We start from the raw sequence: 22,322 nt of genomic DNA on the forward strand, positions 1-22,322 counted from the left end.
CTGTATCTTTTGAAACCCTGTGTTACGAGTTAGTCCGTTAAGAGGCCCGTGAATATCAATCACCAGCAACATGTAACCACCATAGGACGAGATTCAGGATCAGTTTGTGCATACCATCGAACTGTCATCATATTTGTACTAATTATTTTGTTTGAAATATTTCCATTCAACATTAACAAATTATACTCGAAAATATAACTTTCTTATATAACTAAAAGTAAACTACCCTAGGGTCTTCAAATTCAAATTTTAGTAAAGCACCTTAAGACTTTTCTCTCCCCCAGTAAGTAGGAACCATATTATTTACAATTTTGATTCACCTACGGCCATGAAAGGTTTCTGCAAAATTCCACTGATATCAGTACAAGAGTTCTTTGGAGGGAATCAAAATGTTAAAAGTTTACAAAGTACAACACCAAACAAAAAGTGATCAGAATAGGTCACCATGAGACATCCGTGACCTAAAAATACTGATAGTCAACAATTCAACTAAGGAAAATATGAACAAAAGAAAGATTTACATGAAAACTCCTAAAATAGCTGAAGGAAAATAAGATCAGGTGTTCCAGAAGGGTAAGCATCTTCATCAACACAACATGGCTATCTAAATCTTGGTCAATCAAACTAAGTAATGTCAAGATTTTAATGTTTTTAATCTTTTTTGGTTATAATGGCCAGATTTCAATCCCAAGGGAGACAAGGAATACAAAACCAGGTACCAAGGAAAAACTTCAACAGAATATTCCAGGGAGAATACCTCACACCATATCAATGTATAAAGACACAAAACAAGACAAAATTTTAAAATAATTTATTACAGTTATAATGTAAACATAAGGTTGTTACATGATTCTTGAAACTACATACAAGTTACTGATTAAATTGTGAGATGTGACAGAGATGTGTAGAAACATATGCAATGACGTTGAGTGTTGATGGAGCAAATGGTAGTGTTATTACATCATGGTTCTCTGTTGTTACATCATGGTACTGTGTTGTTACATCAAAGTATCATGTTATTACATCATGGTACTGTGTTATTACATTATGGTACTGTGTTATTACATCATGGTACTGTGTTATTACATCATGGTACTGTGTTATTACATCATGGTACTGTGTTATTACATCATGGTACTGTGTTGTTATATCATGGTACTGTGTTGTTACATCAAGGTATCATGTTATTACATCATGGTACTGTGTTATTACATCATGGTACTGTGTTGTTATATCATGGTACTGTGTTGTTACATCAAAGTATCATGTTATTACATCATGGTACTGTGTTGTTATATCATGGTACTGTGTTATTACATCAAGGTACTGTGTTATTACATCATGGTACTGTGTTGTTATATCATGGTACTGTGTTATTACATCATGGTACTGTGTTATTACATCATGGTACTGTGTTATTACATCATGGTACTGTGTTATTACATCATGGTACTGGGTTATTACATCATGGTACTGTGTTATTACATCATGGTACTGTGTTGTTACATCATGGTACAGAGTTATTACCCCCATAATACAGTATTACAATATGGCATCATGTTGTTACATCCATGTACAGATTTTTACACCATTGTAAAGAATTATTATATAACTGTGTTGTGTTATTACATCAGAAAGTTTTAGGTGTACCAAATAGACTTGTGTCTTCCTGACAGATGTTTTTTATGTATACCGATGTTACAATAATACACAACACTGTAGTGCTACAGATTATAAGCAGTTAAACTGGCAAAGGCAGGGCTGATAGCATTTTGTATTGATAAAGACCGATATCATTGTATAGTGCTACAGGCTGATAACATTGTATAGTGTTACAGGCTGTATAGTGCTACAGGCTGGTAACATTGTATAGTGTTACAGGCTGTATAGTGTTACAGGCTGATAACATTGTATAGTGTTACAGACTGTATAGTGCTACAGGCTGGTAACATTGTATAGTGTTACAGGCTGTATAGTGTTACAGGCTGATAACATTGTATAGTGCTACAGGCTGTATAGTGTTACAGGCTGTATAGTGCTACAGGCTGATAACATTGTATAGTGCTACAGGCTGTATAGTGTTACAGGCTGATAACATTGTATAGTGCTACAGGCTGATAACATTGTATAGTGTTACAGGCTGTATAGTGTTACAGGCTGATAACATTGTATAGTGCTACAGGCTGTATAGTGTTACAGGCTGATAACATTGTATAGTGCTACAGGCTGATAACATTGTATAGTGTTACAGGCTGTATAGTGCTACAGGCTGATAACATTGTATAGTGCTACAGGCTGATAACATTGTATAGTGTTACAGGCTGTATAGTGCTACAGGCTGATAACATTGTATAGTGCTACAGGCTGTATAGTGTTACAGGCTGATAACATGGTATAGTGCTACAGGCTGTATAGTGCTACAGGCTGATAACATGGTATAGTGCTACAGGCTGATAACATTGTATAGTGCTACAGGCTGATAACATTGTATGGTTCTAGAGACTGATGGCTTGAGTGCTATAGGCTTATAAAGCATTTTACAGAGTAGGAAATACAAGTACATGTGTAAAGAAATATATTGCATAAACATTTGACACAAGCTTTGTAGATCAGTGGAAACAGATGGTAGGGTAGTGAAATCTAGTTTTTATGTTAAGTTGAACTTCTATTAAGAATTTAAATTGACAGCAAATGAGTTATCTGTGAACAAGATATGTGTGTATCAAGTTTGGAACTTGAATGCATCGCTAATATAACCTAGTTCACTGTACAACCGACAAGTTGTGGAATCAGCATGAATTCAGGAGATATTGTAGACCAACTGTTGAGACATGATGAAAATAGTTGCATATAAATATAGTATATAATGTATAACAAATTGATACATAATAGCTTCACCACTCAAAATACAATCTGCAACTTATAGTCGACACAGCAAGTCAGAAATAACACTCAGCGTAAAAAAATATCATAAAAATGTCGACAATAACGTCTGATTAACTTGAGACAAAACATGCATATTCAATAAAAACATGGCAACCAATTTTCTTCACCAATTTCACCAACAAGGATACACACCAGGCACAGCCATTCAGTGACATTCATAAAAAAGTCCACATTTTGCAAAAAAATAAACAATTTGGATGATCAATCAATGAAAAGACAAAAACTGCTGACATTTTATGTAAAACGAACCATTAAGAGATTGAATTATACCTACAGATCTTTAATCCGAGTTCCACATTAGATCGCTGGTCAAACCCAATCAAATTATCACACAAGACTCTGACTCCACCCCAAACTATCACATGACCTTATACCCTAATATCACATGACCTAATACCCTAACCAATCAAAATGTCCCACATGACCCCTGACACAAGCAAAATCAAAAGTTCATAGTTCATACAGCATTTCACATTCTAGACTGTATGATAAAGAAATGATACTTTCAAATTGTAATTTAAATATCCGTCTTCAGGTGAGGTCAGATATGTAAAAACTCAACATATTTCTCAAAATAAAAGAAATTAAAATCAATATGTTTCAAATACTAGGTAATAAATTTTGTAAAGATCTGAAGTAGAAAGTCCAACAATCTCAATAATTCTCTTATCAATGTTTTCTTTATTTCGTCTTATTTCCTAGTAAAACAGCTGTAGGTTGAGTACAAGAACAATTTGAACTTGTTTCAAGATATAGCATGAAAATCTAAACCAATATCATGATAGTAGCTGTGGGCAGTAAATAAGATGTCTGTTACATGTATATAATGAAGAGATGTCAGATCAATGTCTTTCCCAAGCTTTTGGAAATATCAATGACAAAATCTTTTTTCCTAGATGACATGATACTGTAATGGATTTGAGATACAATACAGAATACTGTGAAATCATAATTTTCATAGGGATTTATTTTCGTTGATTTTGTGGGTAGTCTCAATCGTCTTAATCCAGGAATTCAGATGTCCATTAAGTGATGTAATCAATTTTAGGTAGATTTATTGAGCTACATTTATGGACAAGATCACATGCCAATGAAAAAATGACTTTTTTGAAAACTACGATAATAGAACCCCATGAAAACCTATGAGTTTACTGTGGTTGGATTCTCTTTGTTGAATCTGGGTCAAAAGTTGTCAGGTAAAAGCAGAATTACATTCATTATTACATATAGATACATGTATGTTGGTATCATAGTTCAAACAAAGACATTATTAGTGATCAATGGGATGAAGGATTCCTATATAGAAAGCATATGATGATTTAATCCTTGACTGACAACAGAAACCACCACGGTGGTACAGGTTAACCATTACAGGCTTCATGTCCATGAGTACAGCCTTTCAGCAGACAAGTCCTGGCACCACCAGTAAAACGATTACTACAGCAACAGTTTCAAAACATTCTTTGTTCACATGTTTCACTTGAAATGAGGGGCTACAGAAGATTTCTGCATGTTTACATTCTAAGAAATAAGATTACTGATAATTTTGTGGTAGTATCACATATCAAATATCAAACAATCAAATCCAGAATCCATCGGATATAGTTTCCATCTGTATCAGACAAAAATTCAAAAAGGGACATTTTTCACCTTAGTTCAAATCATAAACAACAAATCACACGTTTTAAGTACAGAATCACACATTCCTTTTGCATACAATTTCTTTTTTCATTCTAATATACAGTTTATTTGGCTGGCCTAGCACTGCTACTATTCAGTCCTTTGATTATATGCGTATTTTCAGGAAATCACATAACTCAATATGGTTCCTAGAAAAAATGTTTTATACAGTATCACAAAATTCTGAAGATTTAATAAGCATCCCATTTAACAAATGTATACTGGTCCCATATGTTTAACCATGTATACATCCACACAAGGGATATCCTCTCCACATAGGCCTACAAACACTGTCCACATAGGTCAAATCTCGTCCACATAGGCCTACACACACTGTCCACACAGGACATATCTCCTCCACATAGGCCTACACATTGTCCCCACAGAACATTCACCTCCACATAGGCCTACACACATTGTCCACAGGACATATCTTGTCCACATAGGCCTACACACCGTCCACACAGGACATATCTCGTCCACATAGGCCTACACACACCGTCCACACAGGACATATCTCGTCCACATAGGCCTACACACCGTCCACACAGGACATATCTCGTCCACATAGGCCTACACACACCGTCCACACAGGACATATCTCGTCCACATAGGCCTACACACACCATCCACACAGGACATATCTCGTCCACATAGGCCTACACACCGTCCACACAGGACATATCTCGTCCACATAGGCCTACACACTGTCCACATCTCCTCCACATATGCCTACACACTGTCCCCATAGAACAATATCTAATATCCGCCTGGATTAGAGATTCAGCAACCTATGATATATCACGGTCAGTGTATCCATTGAGTTCACAGTATCTACGGGGCTCAAGTGTCACATTGTTTATGTATGGAAGATATGGATCATTCTGTCGATATACTAAGACAATGTTTGGCTCTGCCTGTCCAACTGTGTCAGTTATATACCTGGTAAGGCTATAAGCTTCTTGGTACTAGTTTTTGTCGCAATATAAAGTACACATATACACACCTGTCAAATGACACATACGTGGTCTGACATGCTTTTCATTCACCTGTGTTCTGACACACATGTGATCTGACTCACCTGTCCAATCACACATACCTGGTCTGATACACCTGAAGAATGACACACATGCTATCTGACACACCTGTCAAATGACACATACCTGGTCTGACACACCTGAAGAATGACACACATGTGGTCTCACACAACTGTTATCAAATGTACTGCAGTCCTACACTTGTCATCTGTAACAACTGCAGTGTGACAGATTTGTGGTTTAACACACCTGTGGTCTGTGAAAATGACACACCTGTTACATCTGACAATCCTATAGTTTCAGATACGATAGGTCAGACACACCTGCAGTCAGACACACCTGCTGTCAGACACACCTGCAGTCAGACACACCTGCAGTCAGACACACCTGTAGTCAGACACACCGGCAGTCAGACACACCGGCAGTCAGACACACCTGTAGTCAGACACACTGGCAGTCAGATACACCGGCAGTCAGACACACCTGTAGTCAGACACACCGGCAGTCAGACACACCTGTAGTCAGACACACTGGCAGTCAGACACACCGGCAGTCAGACACACCTGTAGTCAGACACACCTGCAGTCAGACACACCTGTAGTCAGACACACCGGCAGTCAGACACACCGGCAGTCAGACACACCTGTAGTCAGACACACCGGCAGTCAGACACACCGGCAGTCAGACACACTGGCAGTCAGACACACCTGTAGTCAGACACACCTGCAGTCAGACACACCTGTAGTCAGACACACCGGCAGTCAGAGACACCGGCAGTCAGACACACCTGTAGTCAGACACACCGGCAGTCAGACACACCGGCAGTCAGACACACCTGTAGTCAGACACACCGGCAGTCAGACACACCTGTAGTCAGACACACCGGCAGTCAGACACACCTGTCATTTGACACTCTTGATATATCTAGAGACTGACACCTCTAGAGTTCAATAACCTGGGGTATGTTCCTCACATTGGCAAAGAATCACATGCCAACTATTCCAGTTCAAGTTGGGTAATTCTTTTCCAGCTGGACATCACTGATGTATCACTATATAAGACATTAGCTGTTTCCAGGTTTGCATTCAGCAGGTGCCAGCCAGTCTGGAAGACTATGGAATTTTGGAATGGATTTCAGGACATTTTCCTCAATACTACAGTGAAAGCTGCTGTCATGATCGTTTAGAGTTATTTCCCTTCTTCCCGGTCTGTGAGTTGAATCGCTTGGCTTTATCTTCAGCTCTCCTGAAATTAATCAGATTTACCTCAATGCTTGAAGTTAAATATCTAATTCATATCAATGTTTGATGAAATGTCTTATTTATACTAGTTTGATACTAGTATCTCAGTCATCTCAATGTTTGAGAATAAGAATCTTATTCATCTCAGTGCTTGATGACCACAGCAGACTCATTCAAATAGCAATTAATCATTTGTATTTATCTCCACAATGCCTACTGTCAGAGTAAGACCGTAGTCATATCTTACATCAAAGTACATTTAATTGTGATTATGAATGAGACTGTGTCAGTAGTAAATTTTAACCTCCCACTGCAGACTGATAATTTTTATTTTCATTTGATTGACTGCTTAAAATTCATTTTAACAGCATAAGAAAGTAACAAAATTTCTAAAAACAAACATGACATGATTGATTTTCTACACCTTTTATAACATGACTTTACCTTGTAAGATCCTCAATATCCACCAACATGGAGTCTTGCCCCATGTGTAACTCATCACGTTCCATCAGAAGACGCACAAGATCCTCATTTAACTCTGTAAATTGAACACCGTGATGGTGAGTTTCACTCCAACACTTTGTAGCTCAAATGTATCCATATAAAATCAAAGTCAAGAATATTTTCCCCAGAAAATTATAGATGAAAGGTTGTCAAACTTAACATTACAGTTCATTGTCTCAGATCTGATCAAAGTCACTAAAGTGAACTAAATACCCATAGTTCCTAATTATTTTTATTCATATTGACAGTTCAGCAAAGTGTCCAAAGTGACGGACTTAATGTCGCTATGATTGACTGAAGGTCACTAACATATCCTTGATATTGCCTGGAGATTGCTGTCATTGAATTATGGACCTTGGTTGAGGACCCGAGAACATTACTCACTTTCTATCTGTGAATGAAGGTCGTTGACGAGAACCTGTAACTGCGCTAGATTCATCTCGTGTAAAGGTTTGTTACCCCAGGACATGATTTTGTCTCCCAGCAAAGGAAGACCAACCTGTTAAGTATAAAGGAAGACCAACCTGTTAAGTATAAAGGAAGACCAACTTGTTAAGTATAAAGGACATCATCAGCCCTACACTCTCTTAATAAATACAAAATGTGTGTTCAGTTTCCTAACCAATCAACATAATACATCTTTATATAAGATAAAACGATCATGTATTCAACTTCAGGAATTCACGCAGCATATCTAAACCCATTACAATTAATCTCTTACATTAAAGATATTCGTTTTTATATCAGTACAAATATAAACGGCTTTAAAGTTATTTAGGGTGTTAAATCATGAGGTTTAGATCATACAGTGAGTAACAATAAGAAGAGATTACACCATACCATCGAGGAGTTTGGAACATAAAACTTACAATGTCAGTTACCGGCGACTTTTTCTTCATCTGTTTCTCTACCTCCAGCTGCATATGTGCCATGGTACTTGCCTGTGGACAGATAAGCAAGGTGACTAGTGTTACAGCCTTCATTGATCTCCTCTCAACTTACATTACAACATGCATTAACTATCCTCAAATCTGAGGGAGTGTTCGAAAGAATGAAGTTTAAAATTGATGAAATATACTGACACGCAGAATGAATCACAACCGCTAAATGTTTGAAACAAATTCACTATTTCATTCAATTATGTCATTTAAGTTTTTCAACTAATCAAAGAATAATATTCATTTTACTGGATAACACATTCAATGTAGTGTTTAGTTATCACCAATGCAGCGAAACAGTCAAGGTTCAGGAGAGGGTAGTTATTAAAATTTCCCCAGTCTCACTAACGAGTAGGTCCCCCATTTGCATTCATTGTGGCTTGAATTCTGCGATGCATGGAGTTTATTAAACAGTTTATTTGTGTCATAAGGATGTTCTGCCATTCTTCCAGAAGTGCTTGGTGCAAAGCTGGTATTGTCTCCAGTGGTTTTTGGCGCCTTCTAATGAGACGATCTAACATGTCCCACACTTGCTCCTTTGGCAAAAGATCACAACTGTAAGGAGGCCAAGGTCATGTGTCTATGTTGTTTCGACTAAGAAAATCCATTGCCTGTCATGCTACATGGCACCTGGCATTGTTTTTTTGAAAGAGCAGGTTGTGTTTGTGAAGAAAGGGTATGACAACAGGTTGCAATACTGAGTCTATGAAATGTTGAGCTGTCAAATTGCCTTCAATGACTACCAAAGGGGTTTTGCAGCCACTACAGATACCACCCCACACCATAACACTACCACCACCAAATCTGTCGCATTCCACCATGCGACGTCCTCTGAGCGGTACAGTGTAAATCTTGACTCGTCAGAGAAAAGTACATGGTGCCATCTTTACATAGGAAATACATTTAATCTGTGTCGTTGCAACCACAGTAGTCTGATGTCACATTGATGTCAATTTAGTGGCATTCCAACAGCAACATGACAAGGCTTTTATGCCAAATGAGCGCAAGCGCCTTAAAACAGTGTCACAACTTATTCTTGGATTATGTATTTCTGGGGTTCAGATATCTGGAGGATGACCCAGAGGTTAAATACTTATAAAATGGTACACACCTATCGGTGCATGTGTAAATCGAGGTCTCGGGATTGTCTCGCGAACACGAGCACAGGAAGCATGATGGTGTTCAATCAATCGTGAATTTCAAAGGAAATGTGTATGGTGCAGTATGTTAAGATCACATACAATAATTCCAAATAGAAATTAAAATACTGACATCTAATTGGGGTTGTGTTTCTTTTGCGTGACAGAATATATCTTTTTATCAGTCATCAACAGATTAATTACTCAAAGATTACCTCTCACCTCCAAATGAATGAATTTTGTTCTCCAAAAGTAATCCAATAGTATGAAAACTTGTTTTTGGTTTGAAAAAACTTTTTATACAATGCATCAATATCAAGCTAACAAAACAAAAACAACCTAGACAATGTCTATATGACATAAATACCCTATACCTAATGATTTCATATTGTAGGACAAATATGAACCAAATATATTAAAACAATCCTAAGATGTAACACTGATTCAGAATGGAACACGACAGGACATACAGACAGACAGAGAAAACACTCATGCCCCCTCCTTCCCCCCAAAATGGTTGCAGCCTTAAAGAACTTCTGCTTTTTGCCAAGAACCCTAAAATTAGTATTTGTAAATCAAAGCTGATATGAGTGTAAAGGAAATTATGTGGGTTGTTCTTTTTTTGGGTATTTAGGATTTTTAAAAGTTTTTTCCCCTGGATTATTTCCATACCTGACAATCTATAAAGTGATTGGTGGGGTTTGACAACACTATCAATCAGACCACCTGACTGAGTGGTTTATTTTTTATTTGTGCTGCTGCGCTGTCCTCAACCACAACATCACATCCTCCCACGTATAAAGAGCACCATTAATGTTAGAGATCACTGTGTGGAATTGGTTCTGATCCATCACAATCATGTCTAAATCTGCTACCATTACAAGGCTTAGTATTACACCTCTCGTATGACTTACACTACAGTATGTATTTCATTGTTGCTGTTAACCTAGTTTCTACCTTCCAAAGTGTTTACTGATCAAACCTATCTCTTTCTTTGTCTTACAGTGATTAAAGTATTTAAGTCCTACTTACTGTCACTAATCTCACGTTCTCATATACAGCATTTAAAACAGTATAGAGTGAAAACCCCTGAACAATCGTTAGTGGCACCAGATCTCAACACTTTCCCCTGTTGATTTCCACAAATTTGCCTCATGTGATATATTCCAAGTTGTACACCTTCAGTGAAAGCCTCATGCTTCAAGCTTAGATTTTACATCAATGTGTCTTTGGCTGGTGAACAATTTCAATGGTTGCTATGGAAACTATGTCAGGCTAGCTAAACTTTTTAAATAAATCTCTAGAAGCTAATCAATAGTAAATCTGATATGAAATTGTACACCTGCGAAATCACTGAAGAATTCACATAGCATCACAATGCAAGCCTACACTTTCTGGTTTTTAAGAAAGTATTATAGATTATGTAATAAATATAAATGAAATTTCAGATTTTACAGGCGTGAGTGACATACATATTACATCTAGGTAGTCAGGACTTTTGGTCACATAATGTTGCATTCCTTTCTCTGATTTCTGCTTCAAAATCTTTTTCCCAATTCTGAAGTATTTTTCCCCTCAGATTTACAAGAGTTTCCGTTCCAAGTTCCTAATCCTTTTCATAAGGAGGAACATGCTAGTTGTATTGGTCCAGTGATGATGAAGCCAAATTCAGTTCAGTTCATCTCAAGTGCCCCCTTTTGTACATCTTCGTCCATGCACAGCCAAGGAAACAAAATAATATATGACTGTTGTGTTCCTATGGAGACAAGGACCAACCAAATAAGGGAATCAAACTTTAAAACACTTCTGTTTCTGTACAAAAAATGGAGATCCCCACATCTGAATTTGGTCTGAATTATCAGTAGAAGATATTGGCTCCTGATTGACTCTAGAGTGTTGGTTTGGAATATTTAAACTTGGCTAGAAGCGATGCTTGCACGAATTATATATTCATTGGTGTAAGCAGGGATTTATTGTAAATGATGATATGTGTTGAAGTCACAGTGATCTTGGATTTACCAGTCATTACCATATTTCACAGGCTGTAATTTCTGTTGAGGCCTACCCTATGAAGTAGTGATCAATGGCTTCAGTTACATCCGATTCCCCACAGAAACATGGTTCTCTACATAATTACCTAAGACTTATTACCTGACAAGGCTACAATCTACAGAACACACCAACATTACCATTTATACAACCAATCTATAGATGTTTCCACAAAATGGCCTATCTTCCTACAAATGGCTGTCATAAGATACTCAAGGCTGAATCTTCTACACAATATCCAATCATCCGTGACGTTCCAGCAAAGCGAAACCAATATATAACTTTACAGGACTTACAGGGATTAAGCAGATCCTATATCTGTCCTAACAGGACTGAATTTGGCCAGGACTAACAGGAATCAGATTTAACATCAAATTTGTTTCATTTTTATGTTAACTTTATGAAATGTATGTCATTTGTTCGTGGAATAGATCTAGAACAGAAATAGCATACGTCTTTGATGTTCGTGAACTTTATCATTAGGACTGAAGTTCACAACCTGCTTTAAGAAACTGTTTGTGAACAGTTCATGAACTTATGGGAAGATTCCTGGCTTAAATTAAAAATCTCTTGCTCTTCATTATATTCTGAACTAGTTCACGAAAAAGCTGATAAAATAGCAATTCTAACTTTTGAAATCTTTTTTGAAGTCTGTTTGATAAATGTTCTAGAACATTCCTTGAAGGAATGAAACATTTTTATATAAAGAAAGTTTTGTATTAATTTGGTTGGCACTACATTACTCCATTTATGTTGAAATTCCTCTAAAGGGCTATCACTTGTGTCTTTTGTATAAACGTTTGTCTCGTATATAGAGAAATACATACTTGTGCCAGTGCAATTTTTGCTTCCCGTTGTAGTCGGGCCTGTTTCTTGAAAAAATCTTCATCCCCTGCTTGTCTGGCACCAGGTGGCCCACACTTGCCCGTCTTGTCAGCGGCCAAGGACATTTTGTTGTTGGATAAGTCTGGCGTAATTCCAGCAGCTTCGGAGGTCTTTACATCTGTTGTATCTACTTTACTCAATTCAGACTGTAAACACAAGAAAGATACATCAGACTTACCATTTCTGGTATCATACAGATAGGTGTTACAAGGGAAAATAATTCTTAATAGACTTCACTTCCTATTATAAAACAATTTCAACTCTAAACATTGAGATGAAAATGAATAATACTGGGCAGCCCAAAGAAAGACGAAGAGAATTGATACCAAAGAGCTAATTTCTCTGGTTTATCATTAACTTTTTATGTTTAAATTTGGTGAGTTGATCAAGCCAGGGAATTCTTCCTAATGAAATGATCCATCAACTCTGTCGTACAATAAGCTCACGTCTCTCTAAGGACAGACGTTCCATCTATTTAAATAGGAACTGCAGGCGAATGGTACATCAGATTAGCTGAGGAAATAAGTTGTATACCCTATAGCATCAGCACATCACGTTGGCCATGGATCACATGTCTTCTCTTACAGACACCTTTGGCTGCTCACCAAAATGACCATTTACCATTTCACAAATGGATACCTGTTTCTCCGATAGTTTGTACACAAATAACACTATTGTGCCATTATTAGTGGGTGATATTTAATCCCCGAGGCATCAATTAATCATCACAACCGTTGTTAATCAAGACAAACAAGGGCCGTCAGAGACAGATTATGCTCCCCAAATGGGACAAAGTTTAAGAATGACTTTAAAATAACAGAGGGCGTAAGAGAGTTATGATTCTTGTGCACTGCCCTCTTTCTCAACAATATCTATCTATCTATTAAGTTTCTTGTTGTTTCCTCTTACAGTTTTAGTGTACTGTTCCAGACAAAATTTTAATTATGAAAAACAACAAAGGGCAATAACTCCTAAATTATGCAACTTATAGTACTAACAATGATACCAGCTTATAGTACTTACAATGATACCAGCTTATAGTACTAACAATAATACCAACTTATAGTACTAACAATTATACCAGCTAACAATTGTAACAATGATACCAGCTAATAGTACTAACAATTATACCAACTTATAGTACAAACAATGATACCAGCTTCTAGAACTAACAATTATACCAGCTTCTAGTACTAACAATTATACCAACTTATAGTACTAACAATGATACCAGCTTATAGTACTAACAATGATACCAACTTAAAGTACTAACAATGATACCAGCTTATAGTACTAACAATGATACCAGCTTATAGTACTAACAATGATACCAGCTAATAGTACTACCAATGATACCAACTTTAAGTACTAACAATGATACCAACTTTAAGTACTAACAATTATACTAGCTTCTAGTACTAACAACTATACCAACTTATAGTACTAACAATGATACCAGCTTATAGTACCAAAAATGATACCAGCTCATAGTACTACCAATGATACCAGCTAATAGTTCTAACAATTATACCAACTTTAAGTACTACCAATGATACCAACTTATAGTAGTAACAATTATTCCAGCTTCTAGTACTGACAATGATACCATGTTCTGGTACCTATGGAATATTGAAAATATATTCACAACTCTCATATAAATTAGTCCTATGCAGATTTGTTATTTTTAGCACAGGGAACATTTGTATAAATCATGATGCTTGACCTTTTAAACAGCAAGCACAGCAGATTATCAAGATACAAAGGACAGAACACACTGTCACATGATAGAAATGTCATTAAGTATTGCTTTGTCAGCACATGCATCATAATCATGTCAAAGCCTTTGGAATTTACGATCTTATAACTACAATTATATCTTTGGAATTTACAATCTTATAGTTGTGATATTCTGCATTTACCATCAACTGGCACAACCTATTAACTTTGAAAATGACATTGAAAACTTGACCTTTGACAAATTTTACCAATTTGACTGATCAGTAGGAGTCTTCATCAAATGTCGTTTTTTTTCAAACCTCAAATTTTGCTATGACTTCTTGAACGACTTTGACCCTTGTTTAGGAATGAAAATCCAAACAATTTACAATCTTATTAATTGGGCTTGAAAGTCACGGTCATATTTTTTTGTGATTAAGCACATTAATACAGAAATGCAGACTTGCAGACTAACTTCCTTTAAAGAAGAATCTAAAATTACATCAACTGAAAATAAAAACATTATGATTGGTAAAGTCTTGATGCAAAAAGTAAAACCTGAAAGATATTTTAGAAGGACAAGAAAATGTTAAATATCACATTCCAAAATGCTTCTTTAAATTTCGATGATCAAATAGGGAAGCCAGCAGAATCAGAGATAAGTACAAAATGACAGGTCTTCAATTTGACCAATACTTTTGAGTATATCTCTATCATCATTATAAAACAGAAGCCTTAATGATTATAAAAAAGTTTAGTAAATTTGACTGGTGAAATCTGAAAAACTAATGGGACATTCCACAGAAAATAAGAAATAAAATATTTAAAGAATTATGTTATCATTTGAAGATTTCAGAATATGTTACATCTATGTGGTAATTAATTTCATGAGCACACTAACAAACCAATAGAATGATGACTTAAGGATGCCATGTTCTCACACACGGCTATCCTGACTGTACAGTTAATGGCAGGAAGGATTACAGGTATAAAGAATCTGTTAGCTAAAAATCATGCAATTCATTCTGAAGGAATCGCTAGAATGATATTTTAGTATGACTAAGCAAGACAGTTAAATCATAACCACCTTTCAAGAATTTCTCGCCAACGAAATAATTTTATCAAAAATGCACTGACCATGCAAATTCAATCCTTATGGAGTATAATTTCAACCTTCTATCCCCATCAGAAAATGTCAAGTCAATGCCCACACATGGTTTAAACAAATGATTAAAGACAGCATGCTATTGTGTGACCTATATGCTTTGATCACACTGAAAAAAATATGGTATTCTCACCTTATTTCGAAAAAATTTGGAAAGTTTTGAAGAAATCTGTTAAAAAATGTGTACTACATGTTATTTATTCACAAAATAGTGTTCTACAAAACAACATGGCGTGAGGGTTAGAACCAGAATTATCTAATAAGCCCGTGCCTTGTAATACGTTTCTCTGTATCTTATGCTGTTCATTAGAATTTCTGACGAAGATTAATCGTGCTGTATAATAATTGTCTAACAAGTGGTCAACCTCTGGCATTTTGTGAGATAATTCCTCAGTCAACCCTTGGCCAGTTTGTGAGAGAATTTCTTAGTCAACCCTTTACATTCTGTGAGAGAACATCTCGGTCAACCCCTCTGCTTATTACAGGATAAGATTGGTAATGATATGTGTTTTGTATATAGCTTTAAATACTTAATCATTTTACCGAGTCAGACATGAAACCCACTAGATATAACAGGTTACCTTAAAACCTGTCATTGCACTGTCCAGTCTCATTAAGCCTTTTTTCAAGCTAAATAGAAAAACTTGCATGTGTCAAGATTATGTCCTAAATCAAGTTCTCTGACCATGTCGGTTATGAAAATTTGTATATGAATGATAACCTTATTTCTCTTTGTATCATACCCAGCCATGGTCAGAGTGTGATAAACCAGCCCCTAGAACCAAACCTGATTTAATAAAATGGACAAGGAAAACTTTCTATTAAACAGAGAAAGGTCACAAATCAACACTGACTTACTTAAGATGAACAGACACAGCAAAAAAAAAAAAATAGAAAAAAATATCATTCAAACATTTTCAAAAGAGATCAATCATTGCAATAAAATATTCAGCTACCTGATATAAATATTAAATATGATGATTTTTCATCGCTTCCAGTCAATTGTGACGTAATTTCTAATGCAGAATGAAATAAACGCAAAATAAGACAAAAGCGTCTTTAGTGAAAACCTACCGATGCTAGTACACAGGTTCCGTATCCCATAGAACTGACAAACTTAACTATAACTGCCACTCCATTACCACTTCAGTGTCCCACCAGGAATATCAGCTTATTAAAAATGAATAATTAACAGACATACCGTAAATCAAACCATGATAAAACCAGGAGCATGCAGTCACCAGTATCATTGCAGACGCTCTCCAACAAACAAGGAAGAAATGACTGGCATAAGCAGAGTACTGGCTAGCAACTACAGACGCTTGTGTATTGATCATAGTGTGACTAACCAAGGACGAGATAGCTGGGCCCTACCCATACCTGGATGTTCAGTGCATCTATTATGTACCAAGGGAGGCAGCTACGGGACCCTGTGTTTGCTCATCACTTGAACCAATGCTCTTCGGATACTTGGTCAAAGCTGGGGCTAGGCCTAGATGTGTCACTTCCATTGCATGCATAGGGAGCTACGTTACAGACCCTGTTCCTGACAGTGTTTATATTTACAATATTCAAGGAACCAGTAACAGGAATCCATCTATACTTTTGAGCTATATTAGTGTTTAAGGAAAGAACAAAGGGTCATGAATCTGAATCTAGATAAGTGAAAAAATTGAGTACTGTTCTTTCTCTGTCCCATTGGAAATATAAAATTCAGCAGTAGAGACAGAGTGTGAGATATCTCAGAACAAAGTGAAAAGTATAGTATAACTCTTGACTAGTCTTGCCATTACTTGTGATGAAAACAAAGGGCCATAACTCTTTATTTAGTAAACAATAAGATTTCAGTATGGTTGTGATACTTCACTATCTACAGGGGAACTCTGAATGTTCAAAATTAAAGAATTCCAGGTAAAACGTTGAATATTTCTACATTTATTGGTCCAATATACCCAAACTTGAAAATTGATAAAAAAAATCATCAAGTACAAAGTGAAATGAAAAATATATACTGTATGATTCCCATGTCCTTCCCTGTCAGCACTGGGATTTGATAAAAAAAAAAGAACTATATACAGTGGTGATTTATTCAACACCAAATTTATTTACATCAAGGTTGTATCTTTCAAGGGGAGATAACCCAGTATATACTGACCTTTTCCTCCTGTAAAAGTTCAGATTTTTGCGGTGAAGACTTAATGGGGTCAGGCTCTTCCCCTGGAGATTCGTTCATAAAACAAATCTGTAGATTCATACCACTCTGGAGCCTTTTGGAAAGGTTGGGTTTTTTATACGACCTCTCCCCACCATAGTAGTCCTCCTCCAAGCCTCCCATGGCCAGCTTCCGACGGATCTCCTCACGGTCATTACGTTGTGACTGAAATTACAAAAGCACACATGATGCAGACACAAAAAACATTGCATGATTGAGATAGATTAGGAAGCTGCACTGGCAGATTACTATGGATTGGTTACAGCTTAATCAGGACAGAATTATGAACGGGATTTACAATGCAATAACGGCTCTTACCAGGTATTCTTTTATATGATAATGCAGGATTGTTTTTAAAAACCATTCTCAAAGTTTTTTAAAAAAAGCTCTTTCCCACCCACACATATTACAAGCAATCATTTCAAAGCTGATGCAACATGACAGCCTTCAGTGAATCTAAGTAGAGGCTCTGTATGTTGTCACCACGTATGGGAATCGATATGTCTCATACTAGACTTGAAACATTAATCATTTATCCTAAGTAAACATTTATCAATTAATGGACAACACAAAAGACAAAATGCTTTAGTTGTACATGTAATATATATCTCGTATAATATCTGCCCCTCCTACATGCCAATGGCACCAATGGTGAACCCACCAGCCAGACAGGATAACTGGCGGTAACATTCACAGTAATTGTGATCAAGTTAGCACAGCTTCTGCTGTACAAATCTCTGGAAATTTGAAAATCAATATTTATACTAGAAATCTAACAAAACAAACGCAGCTATATTTATTTTCAAAAAAGTTGTGAGACTTGAGTCAGAAGTAACTCATTCCATGGTTACTGGAGACTCGAGTCAGTAGTTACTCATTCCATGGTTACTGGAGACTCGAGTCAGTAGTAACTCATTCCATGGTTACTGGAGACTCGAGTCAGTAGTAACTCAATCCATGGTTACTGGAGACTCGAGTCAGTAGTAACTCAATCCATGGTTACTGGAGACTCAAGTCAGTAGTAACTCATTCCATGGTTACTCAGTCAGAAGTAACCCAGTTAGGTTAGTGACTCAAGATATAATATAATGCCCACATTTTCCTGCACATTCATTAGTATCAATATCTGACAATATGATATATTAATAGTACCTGTGACAGTTAACTAGAAATGTGTCTGCCATTGTTTATTTGTATAAAGTATTATCTAAAACTCTAAAGAGAGGAAGTTGCTAGAGTGATGATGGTGACTAGAGACAAGGACAGGACAAAGAAAGGGACAGGAACACCATTTCATCATTTGCCAAATTTAAAAAATGACTGAATCAAAACCATCTTTCCTGTTTTTAATAATAAAAAATCTGGTTGAAATCTGTTTATCTTTATATAAGGAAGAGAGTTTAATTACATTTCTCCACTTGTGACCAACAGTTAGTCACTCTCAATATTTCTACAATATTTTGGTTTTGAGTGTGTGACATGGATATTACAGGTTTTGTCTTGGTATTTCTGCTGTTCCATTCCATATTGAACTGGAGTCAACCATATTGATATGCTGAGGTTGTATCACTAGGTAATGGTTGTGTAAATCAAACCTCACTCTCTGACTTGTCAGTTGTATATGTCTGCATGCTGGATCCTTATTGATTAGAGAAGTGCTGACATAGGAGGTAAAGAAAATGTTTGTCTCCCTGGAACGATTTGTAAAACTGAGAATATTTGGCCTGGATATTGGCAGAGGAGGACCCTCTTATTTCTCTGGGTAATTTGCTATAAGAGACAGCATCACTACTTAAATAGATTTTTTTTTCTGTTCTGTCTGCCAGTCTGAACTTTAAAGGCAGAATCTATAAGGAACCAAATAATACATCACTCCACTAGGTACTATAACCCTCCAGGAGGTTTCAACCCATCGTTAGTATACAGATGTTATACTGGTGGGGGTTAGGTACAATCCATCCGCATCAAGAACCAATCAGAATCAATCTTGTTAGTCTTACAAATCTAGTCAAGTCTTTTATCAAACAGTTATAGTGATAACAGGAACCATCACTTTTCTCCACAGTAACTGACTGGTTATCTTCTGAATGAGTTATCTCCCCTGGACTGGTCATATCTACAATATTTACTCCATGTTACCATATCATCATACTATTTTTCCAGTTAATAAATTTTCAAAGTGTATGAAGGTTGAAAAAATACAATTACCCATACATTCCAATAATTTATTGGCACAAAGAAAATGTGTCTTTTTTTTTAAAATTCCCTTCAATTAATGATAATTAAATACCAACCTTTCAGTATTGTAGCATTTTATAGTGACACAATATTAAATGTGGTATTCAAATTAATATTTCAATACTGAAGTACCAGAACTAACAAAATACATGTTGCATATATTTCCCGATATAAATTGGACATATTTTCTACATTTTTATCACTACCCCAGTAAAGGCAAGGATGACATTCTTTGTTCATTCATATTTCTCCATCACTGATTTGGTATCTATCATGTCTCCCACAAAAAAAAATAAAATACAAAATTAGAAGAAAAATAAAAAAAAAATTTTTTTTTAAAAATCATATATATATGATATAACAATGATACAGTAACACATATGTTCACATATTTGAATTTGAAATTTCACCAAAAAAATATTCAATGTAGATTGAAGTGACTATGAGTAAATATCACGACTATGTATATAACTATAGTGTACAGCTCACACTATCTTATATCTCTACCTATTAATTAACTTTCATAGATCAGGAATGGCTACAGTTATGCTGTTGACAGGTTCGTTTTGAGCTTTTGATTTCTGTCACTTCCAAGTTGGTAATTTAAGTACTGTAAAAAAATTTTTTTAAATGTTTAAAATTTTTACAGTTTTACCAAAAGGAGTTTATTTCCAGAGTGATGAAACGCAATAGATTTTTCATCAATTGTATTTTAGAGATACTTTTACAAAATTGTATTTTGTCCTCTGTTCTGTGCAAAATATTATTTCAATTTTGAAATCTCCACTTGATTAATACTGTATGTAAAATGCACCCTTTCAAAACTGAAGTTACTATTAGTAACGATAAAGGCTTTATGAAATAAATAAAACAACCTTGAAATCCTGAAACATGAACCTGCTAGAGATATTCTCTTACTTTAACAGTGATTAAAATTCAAATTAAAGCCATACAGAAATTGGGTTTCTCCACCAGACTGCATAAATACAAATAAAACATAATGTCCTCCCACATCAACAACCATCTTACTACATTCAACAAGAAAGCCATTAATGTAATTGGATACATGTAAACTATAGCCTTGTGGCCCAAGTTCATCATTCAAAATAAAAATATGATACTGGTTATTCTTTAAACCATATCAAAAGTGCTTAAATGCTACCCATAATCATTTACAGTTAAATTGCGTCTATGAGCTTTGATTTTTAAATGATACCCAAGATCATTGACAGTTAAATTGCGTCTATGAGCGTTGATTTTTAAATGATACCCATGATCATTGACAGTTAAATTGCGTCTATGAGCGTTGATTTTTAAATTCTGCCCGTGATCATTGACAATTAATTGCATCCATGAGTGTTGAAGGTTACATAGCCATTTTTCTAATGAAGTGACAATGAAGTGACCATTTCCATTTGACAAATCATACCGAAAACAACAATACAAACATTTCACAGTCAGTTATCCCTAGATCCCGATATAACAGCACAAATACATTAGAGAAACTATGAAATTCACATGTCAGACAAGCATTTTTGCTTGGTTGTATTGAAAGTAAAGATATATGAAACTGTGGTCCTGTTCAAGTTTAACCTCTACTTGTTTCAAATCCTTGAAATCTGACCCCCACTTGTTTCAAATCTTTGAACTTTGACCCCCACTTGTTTCAAATCCTTGAAATCTGACCCCAACTTATTTCAAATCCTTGAAATCTGACCCCACTTGTTTCAAATCTTTGAACTCTGACCCCCACTTGTTTCAAATCCTTGAAATCTGACCCCAACTTGTTTCAAATCCTTGAAATCTGACCCCCACTTGTTTCAAATCCTTGAAATCTGACCCCTACTTGTTTCAAATCCTTGAAATTTGACCCCCACTTGTTTCAAATCCTTGAAATCTTACCCCTACTTGTTTCAAATCCTTGAAATCTGACCCCTACTTGTTTCAAATCCTTAAAATCTGACACCTACTTATTTCAAGCCTTGAACACAGATCCCTACTTGTTACAAACCCTTGACATCTGACCCCCTAACTCCCACTTGTTTCAAACTCCTTGAAATCTGACCCCTACTTATTTCAAGTCCTTGAAATCTGACCCCTACTTATTTCAAGTCCTTGAAATCTGACCCCTAACCCCTACTTGTTTCAAACCATGTTTAAATATGACTCATATTTGTTTCAAGTCCTTGAAATCTGACCCCTGCTTGTTTTAAGTTAAGCTGAAATATGACTCCTACTTCAATTTAGGACTGAAATCTATCCCACCTATTCATCCCTGTCCTGTACATTAAGTGCTGAAATCTTATATCCCTAACCTAGCTGATGTCACATGACTACACACAACAAAATTCTAGTTGATCTGGTATATTAAGGAACTTTTTAGAAAAACTTTGAACCTTCTCTAAAAGGAACCTCTGTCTTCCAAAATGAATGTTTTTCTTTTCTCTTCTTAAAAAATTTGTTCCCATACAATGAAGATTGAAATGAGATTGATTATAGATATAACACAGCAGTTCAATTTCTAATGAATTATTTAAAACATTGTTTTCAAAACATACTATTTCTCATTACC

At 35.8% G+C, this 22,322-nt stretch overlaps 1 protein-coding gene across 2 annotated transcripts in view; it reads right to left on the reverse strand.

Annotated features, from left to right (window-relative positions):
- Positions 1-6,445: 6,445 nt before the first annotated feature.
- LOC132544346 (IQCJ-SCHIP1 readthrough transcript protein-like) overlaps positions 6,446-22,322 on the reverse strand; it is a 79,757-nt gene continuing 63,880 nt past the window's right edge. For both annotated transcript variants that reach the window (XM_060207931.1, XM_060207930.1), the window contains exons 3-9: positions 17,456-17,677; positions 15,434-15,469; positions 12,362-12,565; positions 8,278-8,349; positions 7,793-7,907; positions 7,349-7,442; positions 6,446-6,908 (exon numbers count right to left, since the gene is read on the reverse strand). In XM_060207931.1, coding sequence (XP_060063914.1) covers positions 6,836-6,908; positions 7,349-7,442; positions 7,793-7,907; positions 8,278-8,349; positions 12,362-12,565; positions 15,434-15,469; positions 17,456-17,677 — 816 coding nt within the window. In that variant the 3' untranslated portion in view covers positions 6,446-6,835. The remainder of the gene's footprint in view (positions 6,909-7,348; positions 7,443-7,792; positions 7,908-8,277; positions 8,350-12,361; positions 12,566-15,433; positions 15,470-17,455; positions 17,678-22,322) is intronic.

The sequence above is a fragment of the Ylistrum balloti genome, unplaced genomic scaffold, assembly GCF_031769215.1.
Source record: "Ylistrum balloti isolate Yb309-2 unplaced genomic scaffold, AGI_CSIRO_Ybal_v1 Utg369790, whole genome shotgun sequence".
NCBI classification, from domain to species: Eukaryota; Metazoa; Mollusca; class Bivalvia; order Pectinida; family Pectinidae; genus Ylistrum; species Ylistrum balloti.